The sequence below is a fragment of the Pinus tabuliformis genome, chromosome 9 (assembly GCF_031772625.1).
Source record: "Pinus tabuliformis cultivar Carrire ecotype Pingquan chromosome 9, CPIR1, whole genome shotgun sequence".
Classification (NCBI taxonomy): Eukaryota; Viridiplantae; Streptophyta; class Pinopsida; order Pinales; family Pinaceae; genus Pinus; species Pinus tabuliformis.
Window position 1 is genome coordinate 260,921,707 of NC_142307.1, and position 22,968 is coordinate 260,944,674.

The 22,968-nt window shown below is 38.2% G+C and overlaps 2 protein-coding genes across 2 annotated transcripts; both read right to left on the reverse strand.

Moving 5' to 3' along the window:
* Positions 1–12,489: 12,489 nt before the first annotated feature.
* On the reverse strand, positions 12,490–13,029 carry LOC149148179 (uncharacterized). The gene has a single exon (XM_089442096.1). The coding sequence runs from the start codon at positions 13,027–13,029 to the stop codon at positions 12,490–12,492; it is 540 nt and encodes a 179-aa protein (XP_089298222.1).
* A 294-nt stretch (positions 13,030–13,323) lies between these two features.
* On the reverse strand, positions 13,324–13,968 carry LOC149148180 (uncharacterized). The gene has a single exon (XM_089442097.1). It carries the CDS (start codon positions 13,966–13,968, stop codon positions 13,324–13,326), a length of 645 nt encoding a protein of 214 aa, XP_089298223.1.
* Positions 13,969–22,968: the final 9,000 nt, after the last annotated feature.

Genomic DNA, 22,968 nt, shown 5'->3' on the forward strand with positions numbered 1-22,968 from the left:
ATGTATGCAAAGAGGATGAGTCAGCTCATGAATTGATTAGTGGCTTCTCTCTGTCAGTTCTTGCTTCCACTTGGAGACTGAGAACCTCTTACTCATCACTGGTCGAATTCAGTGAGGCAAGTGTCATTGGAGAAGATTCTGGAAGCTTCCATTGTCTCTCCACCTCGTGGAATGACTCTGCCATTTGTCATTTCCCGCTCAATGCACCCTGGTAGTGCATTTAGGTGCGTTGCAACGCACCTAGCTAGTGTAGCAGCTGAAATGATCCCGATTTGACTAGTTCTGAGCAGTTTTTGGTGGAGAACTTCTGGGAGAAGTTGTAATTTGTTGACCTTGTTCCTTTAGGAGTAATAACAACACTTTTAAGGACTTAGGAGCCCTTGGTTTATGGACATTTCATGCTTGGAGCTGTAAGGCACAAAAATGTCTATAACAGTTGCCCCCTAAAGTATGAGGTCGTTTATCGAGTGAAATGCTTTATTAGGAGGATCCGAAGTTCTTTCAATGCTGGGAGGAGACTTGTAATAAGATACAATACAATACATTATCTTCATACTGTTTTCATGATCTAGCTGAGGCGGGCATTCCCATGCTCAGCTTTATAAATTCATTTTCATGTACATAGGACAGACAATCGTCTGATGGTAGACTGATGATTCTGATGGAGTCATCATCCTTTTGGTAGGATGATTATCTGTGCTGCAATGCTGTACATTTCAATGTATTTATTTTTCCTGAATATATATCGCAGCCCGGATGGATGAAACTAGATCCGGGGTCTTCAATCTCGTCCGATCTTCACTCGAAGTACAAGTCAATCCATGCGAGAAATGTTTTGAAGTCGAACATGGAAACACATCGCTTGATTACCAGTCAATGATGTAAATTGTTAACAAGCGCGAGAGGAATCACCGATAATGATAATGACCCTCAAGGTACTGCAGTACAATTCACGTGGTGTGAATAAAGGACTTGGCGTCGAACACCACGCAAAATCTTTCGGTCGAAGGTCATTGATGTATACCTATCGCCGGAAGTGAGAAACTTGCCATTGAGGCATGCAAGCTTCAAAGTACTGAAGGGGTTGTTCCTAGATCAACTTCTTGGATAATGAGCTGATGTCGACAAGAAGCGATCCATCAAAGGAGGGCCTTAATGAATCCCACATCAATGACATGGAACGGAGAAAATGATTTTGATGGAGGTGAAAACGATCTGATGATATATGGTTCAGGGTGGCGGTCATGAAAGAATGAAGTATAATGTATGGTAGTGGATGGGACACGGGTGACTTCTCTGGATGACTTCTCTTGAACATGTCGGCGACACTTATGTGATAGATTGGTAGCATTTACCCAAATGTGGATGGTATGGCGTGACCATGGTGATGTGACCGGTGAATGAAATAACCCAACCCGACTCAGGCACGGAGTGGAAGTGTCATGTTCAAGAGCGACTTGCTACCAATAAAGTTTCTTTGAGTTTTCTTCCCAATTTTTCCCCAGTCATTGCTGACCAGTACCTCTTTATTTTTGTCAAGCTTGAGGAGGATAACATATGCTTGTTCTATAATTTTCCCTTCGGGCAAACCCATCGCTATGTTTTAACGAGCCTAGTGATAGTGAAACTCGTTCTCGCCTAAAGACAAGTTTGTCGCTATTAATATTTTTAACGAGTCTAACGACAAAGATAACTCGGTCCTTTTCATTTTTATAGAGTCTGAAAAGGTACGTAAAGGTAACTCCGAAGTTCCTTTTTCGTCATCTAATCCCTTAAGTCCGAAAAAGTATAAAACAATACAGAAGGGATGAATTTTCGATAGTTTTAACGAGCCGAACAAAACAAGCGCTTGATCTTTTTGTGCAATAATCCCTCAGGTCCAAAAAGATTAAAATCTAGAGGAGGGATAGCACTTCCTGTCGCTTTAACGAGCTGGAAGGCCAAAACTCGGCAATCTTTTCATATTTTACGAGTCAGATGAAAAGAGCTTAAAGAAGACTCGTCTTTTGAGGAACGAGTGATAAAATGGGTAGCAGTTGATTCCAGGTAAGGTTTGGAATTTTCCAATCACGGCAGTGTCACAAGGATGGCTAGTGAAATCATTCTTCGCAGCTGTTCCTCAAAATGGGTAAACAATCAAATGGAGGTGAATGATCGGCCAATGGAAAAGTGGAGGTGACGGTGCAAACACGACCAAGGCTTTAATGGCTGAAAATGCTTCATTCACGGTGGTTATTTACTGGGGGATAGTTCATTTTTTAACGAGCTTAAACGCGGGTGGAAACATTTGCTCAGATCTTATGTTTATTTTTTAACGAGCTTGAACTATGTGCTAAAACTGCTCAATTAATCTAGTCATATGATAAGAATGTCTCATATAAAAACCGGCAACTTTTAGATTTTTGCCCCACATCCTTTCTTTATGCAAGTTTGGTGACGACTAGTCCTACGCGTTTAAAGGGTTAGAGGTCCTAAAAATTTAAAAAAATAAATAGCCGCCCCTCGCTTGCATGCCAAAAGGTTTGCATGCCCCCAGGTATAAAACATAGTTTAAAAGTTACCTCTCAATTTGCAGACAAAACATTTGTTCTATCAGGAGAGGCCTACCTCTTACAGGTTACCCAAAGATTGTTTTATTCACATAGCAAATAAAACACTTCTTTGGTGATGTCTACCGAGATAAACGAAGGTGAGTGACGACGTCTGCCAACTCACATAACTTTGACAAGAGAATCTTATTCTAGAATAACCCCTCTTCCACCGACGGACGGGGTACAGACTAGTCATATTCTCCCGCGGAAACCTACCCTATACCCGAAGTTTTCCTGCCGAAGCAGACCAGGATGCATGCCCCCTGGGTTTCAGTCATATCCCTCCGAATTACTCGCGCTCATCGGGAGGACGGACTGGGAATTGAGACATTTCTTGCGTGAAGAGACCATTTAGGGATGGTATATGACTATTTTCTATGCGTGATCTGGGAAATAAAAGCTGGTCCACGAGCTTGACCACTCTTCCTTCGTGCGGAAAACACATTACTCTAAAGAGTGAGGAGACGATGGCTCCCATGCAATAAATATAGTCTCGTCCAAGGAGTAGGTTATAATCCAAGGGTCCTTGAACGACCATGACATTCATGCGAACTGTCTTCCCTCTCAATGTTATAGGCACATCGGGAAGGATCCCTAAAGGTCGACTGGTTCCTTTATCAAATCCTGTCAGATTTCTCATTTCAGGCAACAGCGATGGCGAACCAAGCGCTTTCCAAGCAATAGAGGAAAGGATACTCACAGAAGCCCCCTCATCTATGATGGTACCAGCCATGACCATTCTATATATTTGAACGATAATTCGAAATGGTATGCTTGCTGGCAAACGGGGTCTGCCTAGTTGATTCCAGTCAAAGGATACAACTAGGTTGCTTGGAGGTGGGACCGAGTAGACGGCCGGGTATGGCTCTGACAAACTTCCTTCCTGCGGTAAAGGAATGGGTGGATTGCCCCCATGTTCGTCGAAGTCTGTGTTGATGAAGAGAATTTGGACGGTGTCATCCTTGTTCTCTTCAGTGACTGTATCATCTGAAGATAAAACCTTTGAAGGCAAGACCGGGTCAACTGCCGCCTCGACCTTTTGGCTTTCGTCTGGTATGGATTCAGTTGGTTTATCTTCAATGATAGGCGCTTCAGCCGACCACTTGAGCGGGCTAGCTAGGTTCTCAACTAGTGACGGACTCGGCAAGAGTTTTTTATATCCAGGAGGAAGTCATAACGGTGAAATCGGACGATCATCCAAAACTCTTTTAGCCTCGTCTAAGAAGGGACAACGGTGGAGGGCATGGTCGCCTTCGCACAGTTTACAAGGAAATATAACTTTCCCTTTTTGTCGTGGGGCTTCACTTTCACTAGTTGACGGTGTGTTTTCAACATGATCTCCAGAGGTTGATGACACCAGATTGTGCAAACGAGGAGACCAGTCCCTTAGTATCCGGGGGATGCAAGGACAATATCTGTGAAAGTGGTCTCCTCTACAAATGGCACATGGCGATTTAGGCCTGGTCGGTGCTGTGTGTGGATTTTCGTTAGACGACACTCATTTTCCCCCATTCGCCTTTGGCTCCTTCTTCTTTTTCTCTTTCTTCTTCTTTTCCTTCTTCTCCTTAGGAACTTGGCTTTTAGCTTTACCAGTCTCGTCAAGCGAAGAGGAAGGAGGAGAGGAAGAATTAGAGGAAGTAGAAGGTTGGTGGGTAACTCTGGACTTGTCTAATTGCTGATTCGATTGTTCAGGAATAGTGGTGTTCTGAACGACATTGGTTGAGAAGAGCCATACTGGCAAGCCAATTGTCAGTCCTGGAAGCGACAATGTGGCCATATGGGGCGCACCAACATCTCCCCAAGAGGAGAAGGGACTAGGATTTCCACCAAGGGGAATTCCTTGGTTGGTAGGCTCCATTTTCTCAACCCAAAGATCAACGTAGGAAAAGGGGATGAATATTCCGTTTAAAATAAATTTTAACATGCTTTGACACAACTTGTTTTTTCAGTTTTAAAGAGTCGAGAAAAAACAAAAGATGACTCTAGTCTCCTTCGATTTTTAATGAGCCTGAAGTGACAAGTGCTCAGATGGACCTTTTCCGTTAAGGAGTCTGAAAAGGAACGAAAGGGACTGCTCTAGAGATCTAGGTAGAGGGAGTACCAAACCAATCGCAAAACTGCAGAATACTTTTTAAGGTACGGCAGTCAATCTTCCCGAATGCTGTGTTCGGTGCATTGCAATCAGTAGGGCGGCCGACACGGCTTCCTATGGAAAAAAGGTTTTAAGCCTATAGGGGTCTCCCAATATATACTCGACGGTACGTGGGAGCACAATTCCGTACTGGCACTTATCGTCTCAAAGTGGAGGAATCACCCAACCATCAGTGAGGACAACAGTTACCAGGCTTTACGACGCCGGAATACGTCTCTAGCCTAGACCTCTAAAGGTTGTGCATTAAGTTACAAAGCGTTGTTAAGTTCATTGAATTTATTTTAGGTTGATCTTTCTTATGAAGTTTGCCTTTTGGGTTCACCATGAGATGTAGATGTAATTCCTAAAATGCAATCTAAAGATGATAAGCAAGCTTTTATCTCTTTTCAGCAATGAAAATCCTAGCTACAAGGGGAAAAGAAAGACACAATCTTTTCTCAAAGAGCAAAGAGCACACTGTAAATGCACTTTTCCTAAATCAAGCCAAACAGACTATCAATATGCAAATGCACATGTGCATGTATTTGTTTTTCACTTTCTTAATATTGATGCCTAAAAAGAAAGTTGATGTACAAATCTGAATTTGCTTTCAAGTGACAAACACAAACAAGCTTCTTTTCGAAATCAAAAGGTAGAGATGATTACGACACTTTATGATTTTGAAGTAAATACTCGTTTCGACACTAGAAAGTCACAAATTCAAACCAAAGGCAAAAAGTAAAAGCATAATCGACTGTCAATAGCAAATAAACTTTCTCCTAAGATCAAAATCGACACTTACGACGGATCTAAATCAAAGGACGACAGTATGACTATTCTACTTTTTCAATGGAAAACTGTAAATGATGTAACAAACACACAAAAACATCTACAGTCTTTTTGTACAAATGAGGCGGAATTAAGGCAAAGAAAAGGGGTTTTCAAATAGACACATACACTGATCACAGACTGTAAAAATCAGAGACAAAACTGAAAAAATGAAGCAAAGAACCTCAGCTGCACAAGGCTAGGCTGATCAGCGCACCTGTTAGACAGAGAAACTGGATTGCAGCGCAGGTAACCCTCTCGGGAACTGCGTTGAAATGCAGAATCTCTTCACAAAGCCTGCACTGGGGCAGAAACGAGAATTCTATCCAGGTTCTGGGTCACGGTTTGCAGTTTAATCTATGGTTTTTGGCCGAGTAAAAGCAATCAGTAATGCACAATCAGAGGGTGGATTTAATGAAGGTTTAAGAGCTATCACAAAGGGTAATCAGATCATTTGTGAATCAGCTGTTCAAATCATAAACAGATCCAGTGAATGGATTGAAGTAGCAGATGTCTACTTTGCATTTGTTAATGGCAAATGCAGCTCGATTACTACTTCTAAGTTTATGAAACAAACAACAAGAGAAACACAAACAAACTAACTAGACACGATCCCCAGCGGAGTCGCCATTTTCTTAACGGGAAAAGTGTCTATTCAGAACGACCCTATCCCACTAAGGTGTGACAGTGACCTCAGAAACAAACAGAGAAAACTACTTTCGTATTCTTCTTTATGAGCTATAAATGAAGAGGAATAGGATGAACCAACATGTGTCTTGCGCTAGTCCTTTGATCCAATCTCTCTCCTCTTTGACAGCATCCAGCTACCTGCTCCCTTACTTTCCCATCTTCACCAAGTTCCTATAAGATCACAGAAGAAGGAAACTACACAAAGACATGGATTTATATTCATAAATAGCTTAGGATCAGATTTAAGCTAAACATACAAATGTAACAAACATCAATGATACACAAGCATGTAGGAGAAACTCAAATAGTTTTATTGATAAAACAAGAAGATCCAGGAGGAGTTACAACCGATGATTCCTGATCCAGCATCAACCTCCCAGCATAGAATCCCCTCTTCACCTCCAACAAAGCATAAATCACCCAATATTCTGATATCTATCTCAAAACCAACAGCAATTCTCTGCAATGTACAAAATTCCAGCCTATGGATCTCTTGGATGAGGGATCCATATATAGATGTATGCAAAGAGGATGAGTCAGCTCATGAATTGATTAGTGGCTTCTCTCTGTCAGTTCTTGCTTCCACTTGGAGACTGAGAGCCTCTTACCCATCACTGGTCGAATTCAGTGAGGCAAGTGTCATTGGAGAAGATTCTGGAAGCTTCCATTGTCTCTCCACCTCGTGGAATGACTCTGCCATTTGTCATTTCCCACTCAACGCACCCTGGTAGTGCATTTAGGTGCGTTGCAACGCACCTAGCTAGTGTAGCAGCTGAAATGATCCTGATTTGACTAGTTCTGAGCAGTTTTTGGTGGAGAAATTCTGGGAGAAGCTGTAATTTGTTGACCTTGTTCCTTTAGGAGTAATAACAACACTTTTAAGGACTTAGGAGCCCTTGGTTTATGGACATTTCATGCTTGGAGCTGTAAGGCACAAAAATGTCTATAACACTAATGGGAAAACTATTACTGACAGGGAAATGGCACTCACAACTCTTGGAGGATTACCATCTGAATGGTACGTGTTCAAGACTACTCTTCTGAACAATAATGTAATTCCTAGTTTCAAGGAATTAATGGCTAGATGCATTCAAGAAGAAACAAGGGTAGAAGAGCAAGAAATTCCCATGCCTAAAGGTCCTCTTGTTTCCTTTTCTTCTCATGCTAAGAAAAGAAATAATTCTGGGACTAAATCAAAAGGAAAGGTTGGACCTAAGGGTAGAAGAAAAGGACGATGTTACTTTTGCAATAAAGTAGGTCACTATGCAAGGGATTGCCTTGATAGAAAGGACTCACACCGGGACGATGATCCAAATCCCTCTGATGGAAATCAAAGGAATGATAATTCAATAGCAGAGGTAAAAGGAGAGCTGGAAATCAAGGAAGAGGACAACCATTCAAGAGGGCTAGAAATTCTAGGTATGAATTTAACATTGTTGACAATAAATAGGATGAATATTATCTACTAGCTTCTTTATCTACCTTTGCTCCTTCAGACTCAATGGGAATTTGGCTCATTGATAGTGGTGCCTCAAGGCACTTCACTGGTTACAAAGAAGTTCTCCATAATCTAGTAGAGAAAGAAACTAACCTGGAAATTGTCCTTGGAGATGACATGAAATACCCCATGAAAGGTGTAGGCAATGTTTCTCTCAAATTGAATCAAGGTAATATGATCCACTTACAAGATGTATTATATGTACTTGATCTCAAAAAGAACCTGGTATCCATCTCGGCAATGGAAGACAAAGGCTACAAGGTAACCTTTAGTGATGGCACTGTACATATATGGAAAAATAATGTTAAAGATGCTTTCACTCTTGGGTTTCGAGTTGATTCTTTATATTAGGTCGATGGAAGTCCACTAGGTGTCATGTCTTATGGCACATCTATTCAATCTGAACTTTGGCATCGTAGGTTTGCCCCCCTTTATTATAAAGCTCTACTCGGTGTAAGACAAATGGTGACAAGGATGCCCGAATTCTGAGTAGAGAAAGGTGTATGTCTAGGATGTGCCGAAGGAAAGCTCAAAAGGGGACCATTCCCCTCAAGCCAAAGCAAGACCTCCGATATATTACAGTTGGTTCACTCAGGCATATCTGAGGCTGGCATTAAGAGGGAGACTACTACACCACATACTCCTGAGCAGAATGGTGTGGCGGAAAGGAAGAACCGTACGATTGTGGAAGTTGTCTATGTGGGTAGATGATGTAACAATGACTGATGTGGAGGAAACCATGGATCCTATTTATCCAACTAAGCCTTCCTCTTTTAGGAAGAGGCCTTCATGGCTTAGGGGGATACTTGATGATGCTAGAGGACATGCTGCACCCCGAGGAACCTTTCGTGAAAGTAAGAAACCTAACAGGTATCAGGGATACCTGACCATCATGAGCACAATCATACAAAATGAACCTTCATCATTCTCAGATGTCGTCAAGCATCAAGTACTGAAGGATGCTATGACCATTATGGAGAATGATGTCTGGGAAGTAGTTCCCAGACCCTAGGACAAGACAATTGTTACTTCAAAATGGCTTTACAAGATAAAGCATGCAGCAAATGGAAGTATGGAAAAGTATAAGGCTCATTTTGTTGTTCGTGGTTTCTCCCAGAAGGAAGGTATAGACTATTATGAGATATTTGCACCTGTTTCCAAATATACGACCATCCGCTCGATCATAGCCCTTACGGCTTCACAAGGATGGAACCTACATCAGATGGATGTCAAGACCGCGTTCTTGCGTGGTTCGATCAAAGAAGAGGTCTACATGGAGAAACTCGAAGGATTTGAGATTTATGATCAAAAATCTTGTGTATGCAGGTTGAAGAAAGTTCTCTATGGGCTGAAGCAAAAACCTCAAGCATGGTATGAGAGGATCGATAGCTACTTGATGAAGCTGGGATTCACTAGGAGTGAAGCGGTCCTAACCTTTATTTTAAGGTTGAAGATGAAAAACCTCTCATACTGGTGCTGTATGTGGACGACCTTTTCCTAACAGGTGCAAACCCTCTCATTCACAAATGTAAGAGGGAGTTGGCTTTTGAATTTGAAATGAAGGACCTAGGACCAATGCACTATTTCCTAGGACTTGAAGTGTGGCAGAAGCTAGGGGAAATTTTTCTATCTCAAGGAAAATATGCGGTAAAGATATTGGAAAGATTCAGTATGATGGACTGCAAGCCTGTGACTACCTCGAGGACCTTAAATTTTAGAAGTTATATGGTAGTGATGTCAGACCAGATTTGGGAAATGCCTCTGAGTTTCATAAACTCATTCGCATTGATGTTCTTAGTGAACCTCTGTCCGAACATATGTTTTGAAGTTAGCATTGTGAGATCATATTTGGTTGAGCCTCACTGGATTGATGACAAGAATCTTCTTATATATCTTCGTGGCACAATTACTAATGGGTTAGCATACACTGTCGGAGATGTGAGACTACCTAGATATACTGATACTGTTTGGGCAGGCAATGTAGTGGACCGTAAGAGCACTTCCGGGTGTTGTTTCACCTTGGGATCTGCTTCGATATCCTGGGTGAGCAAGAAGCAGAAGTTGGTGACTTTGAGCATTACCGAAGCAGAGTATATTGCTGCTAGCATGGCCTCCTGTGAGATAGTCTAGTTGTGAAAGCTCTTCAGTGAGCTGTTTGGATTTACATTGGATACCACCATGATCCTATGTGACAACCAGAGGTGGGATTCAATTATTGAGGAATCCCATATTCATCGATTGCTCCAGCAGATAGACATCATCTGGGATATGGTAAGTCAATGAGCAAGGAGGCTTCATCGCATTAAGATGATGTATTGGTCAATACACCTTGTCAAAGCCCTGAGGAAAGATCTAATCTGTGATTTTCCCAAACGACTTGGAGTCGTCAAGAAACCCTTGTACAAGGGTCCTGCATATTGCATACATTGAGCTCTGAGAGATCAGAGGCCTTGCAGTTCTTACTGGAGCAACATACGACCACAGGGTGACTCACCCTCCCCTGGTGGTGCGCACTGGAACAAGATGATTCGCTCTCTTGTGGGACAAGATGATTTACTCTCTTGTGGAACAGGATGATTCGCTCTCCTGTGTAGCAAGATTATTAGCTCTCCTGTGAGGCCTGGATTTATGTGTTCTCCATGGCGATTGTAGTAGGATTGATGTGTTCTCCTGTGAGACCCGGATTGATGTGTTCTCCATGGTGATTGTAGCAGGATTGATGTGTTCTCCTGTGAGGCCTAGATTGATGTGTTCTCCATGGAAATTGTAGCAGGATTGATGTGTTCTCCTATGAGGACGGGATTGATTAAGTTCTCATATCGAGACATCCTACCCATGCAGTCTGGGACTCATGGGAAGTAACTCTCATCTGATCAATGAGCAGGGAAATGAAGTTAGGGACCATAGTAGTACCAATGGACGCATCGTTGTATCTACCATACTCCCTACGCTAGGATGACCTCCATTAATCTGGGATCAATGATATTGGTCTAGGACTAGTGGTAGGAGTGGTACATTTTATGACACTGACTTCGGGTTGGTTGTTACTGGTTTGGGACCAGTGGTACACACTCTGAGACTAACTTTGAGTCAATGGAGGATGTTACTGATCTGGGACTAATGGTAGGAGTTGTACTCACTATGACACTGACTTCAGGTTGGTTGAGACTGGTCTGGGACCAGTGGTACATAATCTGAGACTGACTTTGAGTCAGTATGATACATCCTCGATCATTTCTTCTTATTCATTATTCGGACAAAAGCATAGTAGAGCATAAGAGAACAGAGCCATACAGATCAGTACAGGGTAGAACAAGACAAAGAAAAATAGGCAGAATAGAGCAAAGCAGGGCAAGGGTCAGGTTGTACAGGGCAGTGCATTTGATGGATGAATAGCAGCGACCAACAGACAGATTGTAGATGAAGTTCTCCCTAGTTGAGAGGGAGTGTTAAAATTGGAAACTAGGGCCAAACTTCATGTGGTTCATCTTATTCATGGCTGATAATATGTTCATTAGATTCCTCTCATTGAAAGGTGTAGGATTGATCTAAAGATCATTCGATTCCGATAAGTATTCATGGAGATATGAATTTATTTTGATTATGGAATTATTATCAAGCCGACCTACAAATCATGTGGGCTCAAAAACCCAAAAGTCGCATCTATTCAAACACCAACGTTGTGTATAAATACAGGAGGAATTTTCCTCATTTGGACCCACCCATCTCATCACATCTCTCTCTACTACGCAGAAAAGAGTCTCTTCTCTACTGCGCAGAAAAGGGTCTCTCTCTCACACATGTGAAGCCAGAAGCTGCTGAAATTGAAGCTACAACTGTAGATCTAAATTTGACCAGCATGGACCATCAAACCTCCTCTTCTGATCTACGTTGTATGTTCATCTGAACCTCCTCTGAAGGCTACAACTTTTGGTGGTGGAATCAAGTCGATCCAACGGACAGTTTGCGAGATATCGACTGCCCTAGTTTGAAGGAAGTTGTTGAAACTGAAGCTACAACTACAAAAGTGAATTTTGACCTACGTGGACCAGAATATCTCCTCATCTGAACTATGTTGTAGGTTCATCTGAACCTCCTCTGAAGGTTGCAACTTTTGGTGATGGAATCAAGTTGATCTGACGGACAGTTTGCGAGATATCGACTGCCCTAGTTTGAAGGAAGCTACTGGAACTGAAGCTGCAACTACACAAGTGAAGTTTGACCTGTGTGGACCAGAAGATCTTCTCATCTGAACTATGTTATATGTTCATCTGAACCTCCTCTGAAGGCTGCAACTTTTGGTGGTGGAATCAAGCCGATCCGACAGTCGATTTGTGAGATATCAACTGCCCTATTTTTTATGATGAAGCTGCTAATGTTGATGTTGCTGATCTAGAGTTTGCTACTGCTGATATAAATCAGATTTATTGTACTATTTCTCACTGAATTACTGAAGATAAAAGAAGATTTGATCAAAGTGTTTCCCCACACATTGTGGGGTTTGTCTCTGGCTAGCCGCCACATCTTGTGTCTCTTGTCATGGCTTGTTTTCTGTCAATCGTTTAATGTTCTATCTACACTTTACTTTATGTACATGTTATTGCTAATCTATGGAATATAATAAGAAAAATAAGTAAATTGTTATAAGAATAAAACATACCATAACTTAACACTCGCTTTGGAGGTAAACTAGGCAACTCCTCTGGAAAGACATCGGAGAATTCTGAAAGGAAAGGATGTTGTTCAAAGGATTAAAGCTCTCCCTCATTTAAAATCATTACAGCATACATTTTACATATTTTCCTAATACTTCTCTTCATCTGCAAGAATGAGATAAGTCTTAAAGAAACAGGTCTCCTTTCCCCATGGATAACCATATATTGGCCCTCATCACTCAAAAAATGAATGGTTTTGCTTCGACAACTAAGCACAACCCGGTGGGCTTCAAGCCAGTCCATCCCAATTATCACATCATAGTGGCCAAGTGGTGTCACATAAAGATTCACATTTGTGACACACACTCGCAAGTCTAAAGGGCACTCTTGCACTAAGCGTTCAACCTTTTGAGATCGCCCTAAGGCCATCTGAACCTCATCAAAATCATTTTTCTCTATCACCACCAATTTACACTTCAATAAAGCATTAGGAGAAATAAAACTTTCAGTTGTGCCAGGATCAATCAAAATAGTAACAGCCATACCATTTATCTTACCTGATGCTTCAAGCAATCTAGACTGATGCTTGACCTGGCGATTTTTCACAATTGCATGAATCCTATGGGCTCTGCCCATATCTCTAACAGTGGCTTGTTTCTGCTCTGATTGTGCTTCGGTCTTCTTTTCAGAGCAATCTCACCCATAATGAGGTCCTCCACAAGTCCAACATCCATTAGTGGGAGCAGTTTTCATAAATTTGACCCTTTTATTAGGTGATTCTTAAGTGCGAGCATTACTTTGTTGAAGATGTTGCCTTGGGTTATTTCTTTGGTTCTTCAAAGTATGATTCTTTTGAAATCCCTGATGATGTGAACCACTTGACTTATGTCTTACATATTGGCCTCCCCTTCGAGGAGGTTTCCCATGGAATTATAGATTTGGGGTTTTATCCCCCCCTTTGTTCCCCAATAATTCGTCCTCGGCTATAATTGCTTGTTGCACTACCTCGTGTAACGTAGTAGGCTTCAAAATACGCACCATTTCCTTTATAATAGGATTCAATCCATACAAAAACTTGTTTACCTTGAGGGCTTCAATATTTAGATGGGTAGCATATCTAAGCAACTCCATGAATCGTGCTTCATATTCAAGGATTGTCTTAGTTCCTTGCTTAAGATCATGGAACCCATTCAATTTCCTCTCCAGGTATTCAACAGAAAGGTACTTTTCTCGAAATTCCTCTTCAAATCGCTCCCATGTCAAGGTAGAGATGGAGTATCCCAATTGGGATTCTAAGTTCCTCCACCATAATAGTGCACTCTCCTTAAGTTGGTATATAGCCAACTTTGCCTTTTGGTTGCTAGAATAATTCCGCAACTCAAAACATAGGCACATGTTGTCCAACCAAGCTTCTGCTACCTCCCCTTTTGTGGTACCCTTAAAGATGGGAAGCTTAACTTTTTCCAACTCTCTATGTACATCTCCATCAGATGGTATTTCTTGCCTCTCTAATTGATATGAAGAACCAGGCACTAAAGGATTTCCCCCAACCCTACTAATCAAGACTTCAATCATCTTTTAGAAAGATAACATCATATCCCTTACTTCCCTGATGGATATTTGCTCAGATTCTTTATCTTGGGGAGGTGGAGATGAGACTTCCTTCCTCCTCCTTGATGTTCTCTCGATGATTACGTAACCTGACCAAGGAAAAATTTGGGTAAGTAAATAAATATTAGCAGGCAAGCCCTAGGTCCTAGAGTTTTAACCTGCTTTGATACCATATGTAAGGTCCCACCTTACCAACCATCAGTATTATACTAAGGCTGACTCAAAATGCGATTTAAGTTTAAGTTTTTAAGACGTAAAAGTTAATGCAAGGTTATGTATCTACATTTTTATTTTTATTGGTATTCTTTACACTACATACTAATTTCTACTAACTAACTAACCCATGGTAATATTAAACTTCTCATTAAGGCTACAGGGTCATGGTTCCTCAAGATCCAAAAATTACAACCATAAGTCTTAAAATCACATTTAAATGATAGTCTTTAGTGGGATAAATAATATCAATATTTACAAACCACAATTTCCAATAAGCTAATTGTTCTTTCTATTGCAATTAAGAGTGTTTAAGAGTGACTAATTTGATTTTGTTCTAGATAATATGCCAATGAATTCTTTAGTAAAACAAAGGGAAGAAAAATAAGATAATTCAACTTCTAAAGGAGTGGTTTCCAATTATTATGAATTCATATGTGAGCTAACAATTACAACATTTCACCTAACTAGTTTGCTTCCATGGATTTTACTTCAATGGAATCATCATGCTTATTCTTTGAAATATCTCCAAAAACACCTTGGTTGCAAATCCTAAATTTATTTAGTCATTTTTATAGACAATTCATAGATGTAATTAGCTAAAACCATTGAAGCATTATGTCAAATAGTTTGCAAGCATAAAATGTACAGCCATTGAGGCATTTTGTCAAACACTTACAACCATAACCCTTAAGGCAATTTCAAAATTAACTAACATGAATCTAAGATTACATAATTTCTTTTTCTTTGTCAGTAATGCCAAGAAGTGAACCTGATACATAAGTAGAACTGTCATCCATCTTGATTACTGCATATACAAAAATTTAGGCACATAATGACTATAAATATTTAAGAATTTTTACAAATAGCTCACAGCGATGTAGCTACAACCATTGGGAATTTTGAACAATGGTTAACAGTCACAAAACAAGCTGCTAACTATTAAACTATCAAACAAGCAGTCATAAGTTTATTAAACTATCAATGTATTAACCATTTATACTTTAAAATAATAATTCCAAGTTTATATAATAGACTAATTTCATAAAAAGAGATTACAAGGTAAATCACAACTACAAAAAAATAACAGCAAGGCAAACCACCACACAGCAGCAGCAAATCTGTAGAATATAAAAGATTATAGAACCGGATTCTGAAACTCTGGTTTTTGAAATAAAATTTCAGGCGACATGGCCATAAGGTACAGATACCCCCTGAACTTAAAATGAATCGAAACATAATGCCCAAAAATGCGATTATTTAAAACCACAACCAAAAACAAATTCATACTATCTCATTTATTCCTTTTGTCAAACATATACTCTGAAAACTTATCTACAGTTGTAAAAAGAGAAGGAAAACCCAAATTTGTGCTATTAACATGTTTTCATAAAACTCATGACAGCTTGAATGCTTCAACCATTAAGATATGATGTAAATCAACTTGCAATGAAACTATACAAAAAAAAAAAAAAACTTACATAAAATAAACTACAGTTATTGCAAAATTGCTTCAACATTTATTGTGCAGCATTGATATAAATCTAAGTTTCAGCCAACAACCAGATAAGAAAAACCATGTAATGAACTACAAAAAGAAACACAATATGATGTTTTCAACATACCTAGCAGTGAATTTATACAACTCAAAAAAATGGGAGTATGCTCCAGCTCCAATGAGAGTATGCTCCAACTCCAATATCCTTACCAACTCATTATGAACCACCCGGTTTTCCTCCCAACCATATCCAGGAAGAACTTCTCCCCCTGGAACCCCCGAGCTGCAAAAGCTCACAAGCAGTACCAAAAGAAAATAGTAGAGAGATTTGCAAGGCAAACTAAGGAAGCAAATTTTCACTTCCTCTCAATACCACTCATGGCCAACCTCAATAGCTAGAGGTCTTAGGATTTTAACATTAATTTCAGATTTATTATGGAAGCAATTGGCTACTCTCCATATCACTCCCTCTCACTATTTTCCTCAAGTCTCTTCCACTCTTGGCCTCGTAATCCCCCAAGTGAGAATACATGAGACTCATATATAGGAGGAGCAACCAATGCTTGTCATAAAAGGAGGAGTAATGTGCATGCATTGGATTCCATTCAAAGGAGTGTAACTTATGCCATTAAGGAGAGGTATGCATGTCTTAGTTAAGGAGAGTGTAACATATGCATTAAAGAGAGAGTAAGAGGAATATTTTATGACATATTTTTAATGAGTGAAAAGGAATATACCATTCTTTTATGAGTGCATAAAATACAGTATAATGAATTGTTTAAAAGAGAGAGAGAGAGAGAGAGAGCCATGAGAGTCATGAAGGAGATGTATGAATTGATTGTGGAGATAAAATTGACTTGTAATTCCTTTTTAATAATAATATCATAGTCTCGTAAAAGATAATAATAATATTAATAATATTGAGGATTCAATCAAGATTGAACTATTAGAATTGATTAATGATAAGTTAATTCGTTTTTCTTCAACTCCGCTTGATTACCAATTTATGTACAGTGATTTACTATTTTTGGAAAGTCATGCTTGAGATGTTGGACATGACTTTCTATTTTTATAAAGTCATTCCAGAATTGTGAAAGTGAAATTTTATTTAAGGAAATTCATCCATGAGTGGTATTTTTACTCTAGAGAATAGAGATTACGCACCCCTATTGTATGCATCTCCGTGCCTTAGTAGATTGAGGACTCCGCGCCCTGATCTACTCCAAAGATCAAAGCTTCCACAGCTTGATATTTTTAAATATTCAGGACTCTGCGGCCTAAATATACAAGACTCCTTGTCTTTATCTTTCTTGGATTTAGGACTCCACGCCCTAATTTCCATGCCCTCTCATCTATTGTGCTTTGAAACTTTGTGTTTCTCCTTATGGTACTGATTGTGAGCTTTTACCCATCTAATGGTTCACTGGTAAGGCCTTGTTCAAAGACCTGCACACATTACAATCTCATAGATCAATGGAATCAAATTAATTTCATAATAAAATTAACTTAATCGCATTTTACCTTGAATGGTGCATGGCTTCCATAGTCATTTCGGTTTTGAAGAAATTCCATCCACAGTCATTCATAATTGAACATCCTTGTTGGAAAATGACCAGATACCCTACCACATCCTGCTTAGTACAATATTAGACATATATAATCACACAAATCATGTATCATCCATAAATCATAATTAACTATCTATTCCGCATAACCATAAGAATCCATGGATATATGTGTCTCAATCTTGGATCACCATTCATGTCATACACCTGGTTCATAAATCAGATACAAATAGAAAAAAAACATATGTATAACATTTTACTTAACCAAAACCATCTAATACAGATAATCAATGATGCCACATATAAGAGGAAATATAATTATATAAAACATTGTTCCCCAATCCAGTGATCAATCTGTCAAACATAAACATAAAAGGAAATATAACTATGTATGTAAAACATTATTCCTCAATCAAGTGATCAACCTATCATAGATATATAACCCTTGATAGGAGTGAAAAAACTATACTAGAAAAATAGGACACTACATATATCAAAACACATTAACCATGAAGATTTTAGGCACCACAATGCCATGGACTAGATTCCTAAACAAGGCAATATATCCAAGGTCCTTCAATAGTTTAGACACACATGGTTCCACAAACTAGATTCTTGACCAAGGAAATATATCTGGGTGGGACTAAGATGGGCTAAAAATTTAAACCTCTCTAGGTACCATCATGCTTACTTGCTAACCATCAACCCAGGGGTCCAGATGTGTATCTGAGGTCAGAGCTCTATGACCAATGCCACCCTCCCTATTTTGGGATCCAGACATCAACACAAAGTGTCGGCCAGATGTCCTCCCAAGCAATGTGTCTTACACACAAAGCCTCAACACTCTAACTATTCCAATCAGTAACAAATCCTCCTCAATCAAACAAATCGATAACAAATCTCTCGTGTGTAACCAACATGCTATCAAACCTCTTGAGAGATTTACTTGTACAAACACAACCCCATTTAGTAACAAACTTTCAAATTTACATGAGTAAACACAAAAATGTAGGGTCTTTTAGACAACTTGATGTTGCTTCTCAATTTATCATAGTGATACTTTCAAATGAACCTTGATAGAATAATCCTCAATCATACATATTCCTTTCCTACATCACATGTAGAAACACATTCTACAAACAAATCTTACTTTCTTTATTTTAGCAACCCCTCAAAATGCATTCTCCAATTTCTTCTTTCAAGGTGTCCATCATGACTATGATATGCCCTCCCTCTCAACTAGGGAGATTCCTTTCGTCCAAGCTCCCTCTTAACTTAGGGGACTCAACTTATTTTCTACGACATCGAAGAATCTTTCAAGGCTTCCATCCTTCTTATCAGATTTATCATGACCATCATCTTTCATATAAAATTCTTCATAATGCTTATCATATCAACTTTACTTACAAACATCTTGATTCTTCATCATCTTGAAGATTATGTACCTACACAGCTTAGATAGAAAGTACAACAAAATTTATAGAAGCATGAAGTTAACTATTTCATAATCATATCATAATGGAAGCATTAGACATTAGACATCAAATACCTAAACTTAGTTAGTTTCACAAACAACAAGAAACACATATTGTTATACTTCAACTACATGTCAGGGTTTTGTCATAAACCCTGGAAGCATTTCAAATGAGTATAGTTCTACAATGCATCCAACAACTTTAGAACTCATATGTTAGACTTCCACTAGGATTTATGCAAGATCTGAGATTTCATACATGAGACATTCAACAATCAAAACCAATCACAACTCAAATTTATATTTCAAAAATATTTCATAAATCTCATATTATCATACTTGTCATCACATATTAGAGATTTGAAAGTCTACTAAGGTTTAGTCACAAAAAACTAGAATTCACAAACATTATTGTCCTAGAGAATCAAACTTCGACTAATGCTAGCTCCAAACCCTAGGACTCATGACTATTGTATAGTTCCATAATTGTTTTGTTTTGACACTCTTTTTTCTCTATTTTCCTCTTTTTCACCATCACTATCAACTCAATAAAGGCAGTAAATCATAGATTTTGATAAGGTAACAACTCTTACATGTCTTATTTTTCCACTAGGATTTAGTGCAAGATCTGAGATTTCATACATGAGACATTCAACAATCAAAACCAATAACAACTCAAATTTATATTTCAACAATATTTCATAAATATCATATTATCACACTTGTCATCACATATTAGAGATTTGAAAGTCTACTAAGGTTTAGTCACAAAAAACTAGAATTCACAAAAATTATTGTCCTAGAGAATCAAACTTCGTCTAAGGCTAGTTCCAAACCCTAGGACTCATGACTATTGTAGAGTTCCATAATTGTTTTGTTTTGACACTCTTTTTTCTCTATTTTCCTCTTTTTCACCATCAATATCAACTCAATAAAGGCAGTAAATCATATATTTTGATAAGGTAACAACTCTTACATGTCTTATTTTTCCACTAGGATTTAGTGCAAGATCTGAGATTTCATACATGAGACATTCAACAATCAAAACCAATAATAACTCAAATTTATATTTCAATAATCTATCATAAATCTCATATTATCACACTTGTCATCACATATTAGAGATTTGAAAGTCTACTAACGTTTAGTCACAAAAAACTAGAATTCAAAAAAATTATTGTCCTAGAGAATCAAACTTCGACTAAGGCTTAGTTCCAAACCCTAGGACTCATGACTATTGCAGAGTTCCATAATTGTTTTGTTTTGACACTCTATTTTTCTCTATTTTGCTCTTTTTCACCATCACTATCAACTCAATAAAGGCAGTAAATCATAGATTTTGATAAGGTAACAACTCTTACATGTCTTATTTTTCATATTCGTTAATGTTCCTTATTGTTATGTTAAAGATTGCATTAGCTACAGAATTAAAATAATTCTACATCTATTTTATAAATCTGCAGCTACCTCCATGGTTCGCGGGGTTCTGATGTGCCAATGAAGCAACTAAGCACATGGGTAGTTGAGGATCGATCCCCTCATGGATCTCCTCCTATTCACTCGAGCCAATTCACCGAAGGAATCACACAGTGGCGCGGTCAAAGACATAGGTCAAACACGTAGCAGCAAAAGTCCGAGTGCATCATGTTTCTTCAATTACTTTCCAAATAGCAAATCGACGAAATTATGCTTTTCTGTTTAGTTTCAAATTTGAATAAGGATTGAACAACATACCTGTAGGCATAGAAGTCTCAAACTGTTGAGCACACATTTTATATAAATATGTATCCTCTGTAAATGATAGCAGAGAGGACGTAATAGTTAATTGCTAAAGAATTGTGAAACAAACCTTTGTTCTCGTATTAATTTGAAGTTACCTTTATGTGATTTGATGTGTATGTGAGTGTGAATTATACCTACTGGATGCAAAGGGCCCCTGTAGACAGTCAAGGTTTTTAGTTTATTTCATTTCATTGCTTTATGATTGTTTTCATTTAATTTCTTTATGTTATCACTACATTCTAGTTTAGTTTCCTTACTTCATTGTTTTCATTATTTTCTATAACTCAGTTATTTCGTTTACCATTTCGTTATTTCGTTTATGCTTATAGTCGTTCAATAGTTTAGTTATTCAATGCTTTTCACTTCATTAAAATTAGTGTTTTCAAGCTTTTTAGAATTAAAACTTGTATCTACTTTGTAGTCTGCAATTAGAGATTTCTTTCATGCTCTTTAAGATATATATATATATATATATATATATATATATATAGAGAGAGAGAGAGAGAGAGATTGTAGACAAGATTTTGTTTGAATTCCAATACTCTGTTTCATAGCAGCAAGGTGTTTATATAGATTTATAATTTTAGATGAATAACATAAGATATACTAGGATGATACTCAAATAGATATGACCTTGTAGATTAATTTAGAAACGGCTTAACTCTCATTTATTCTAATAGTAGCTTAACTTTCGAGTATTAATTTGTAGAAATCTAACTTTAATAAAAATTTATATAACAACGAAAATCTCAAAACAAACATAACCATAAGCTTATTAAACAAAAGAATAGGCTTCTAGCATATATAGTGCACCTGCACTTCATAATTTTACCAACTCCAGTCGATAATTTATTCTTGTAATTTAAGAACATTAAATTGACCAAACATTTTGGTGTCTTTGCTGGGGAAGTGTAAATAGAAGCCTTAAACAAAAATGACGGCCATAGGGAAAGAGACTCTAGAGGTAGGTTTGTAGGTTGAGGGATAAGTTCAATTCCTACATCATCACCCACTCTACCATGACCTTGTAGTGCCACACCACCCACACAAACTCGAATTCCATCCATAGCATGCCAATATAGACTTCCTGAAGTCTTAAGATCCGAAATCGAATCTAAAGGTTCACCAACTTCATCAACGGAGGCTGTGATAGAAGTAGATCTTACATATCCAACAACTGGAATAATTTTTCTATCTTCAACTGGAGAACAACTTCTAGCTCAAGAGTCGGAAGTACCTTCTAAATAAGAAGAGGAAGAAACTTACTTCAAACCATTGATAAAGGAACCAGAAGAACTAGAAGAAAAACTATATAATCATGTTGTAGAACTAGATATCTATTTTGAGGAATCCATCATGGTTGAAGAAGGAGAAGTACACAATGTCAATGGTGAACAACATAGGATTGGAGGAGGAGGAAGAGGAAACAAAGGAGGAGGAGAAGGAGGAAGAGGAGGTGGTAGAGGTAGAGGAAGAGGAGATCTAGAACCTTTTGGGTTCCCTATCCTTGATGAAGATACAACATTAACAATGAAAAACATCTCGCCTTCTATTCTCCCCAATTTTCATGGAATAAGAAGTGAAGACCCAAAGACATTTCTCTTTGAATTTGAAGTATTATGTAGATCATATGATTATCTGCATGATGCTCAAAAATTAAAATTGTTCCCTACCACCTTAAATGATGCAGCACTAAAATGGTTTATGAGTTTAGAAATGAATTCTATAAGGACATGGGCACAAATGAAAGATGCATTCTTAGAGAAATATAAGGATTATTGTATGCCTCATAGCATCAAAGATGTAGTCTTCAAAATGGTACAAAAATAAGATGAGAATCTTGAAGACTTTGTCGAAAGATTTGTTTATAATATCAAAAGAGAAAAAATGAATAATCTAGATGAAGAAACTTTGAAAGCTCTCTTACTTAAATCCATTAAAGATGAGTGTATTGATATTCATAATATAATGAGAAAAGGAGATATTTCGCAGTTACCCTTTGTTGGTATTTGTGGTCTATGTGTACATATTTCAAGAGGTAAAGCAAGGACAGGAAAAAGTTCAAGGGTTCCTCTTTTATCAAGAGTAAATAAATCTGTAGTTGGGTTAGTAAGTAGGGTAGAAATAGGAAGTTTTCTTGATAACTTTAAAACAGATATTTTAGGGAGTCTCAGTGAGCAAATTGACACCCTTAAAATACAAAACAAGTAGAAATCTAAAATGTTGCACTATCCATGTTTTTCCTAGGTGTAGAAAGAAACATGCTCTGAGATAATGTCCTTTAGGTTTAAAAAGCATAGAAACCTATGTTATATGTGTAAAATCATGATACAAAAGAATGTCCCTCTATACAAGGTCTTAAGGCTGTGTTTAGTGAAGAAGGAATACCAAATCAAGTAGACCCTCTTTAATTTATTGCCAAAAAACCATGG

Excerpts from the sequence above, each read along its gene's own strand:
- LOC149148180 (XM_089442097.1), bottom strand. The coding sequence starts at position 13,968 with ATGATTGAAGTCTTGATTAGTAGGGTTGGGGGAAATCCTTTAGTGCCT.
- LOC149148179 (XM_089442096.1), bottom strand. The coding sequence starts at position 13,029 with ATGGGCAGAGCCCATAGGATTCATGCAATTGTGAAAAATCGCCAGGTC.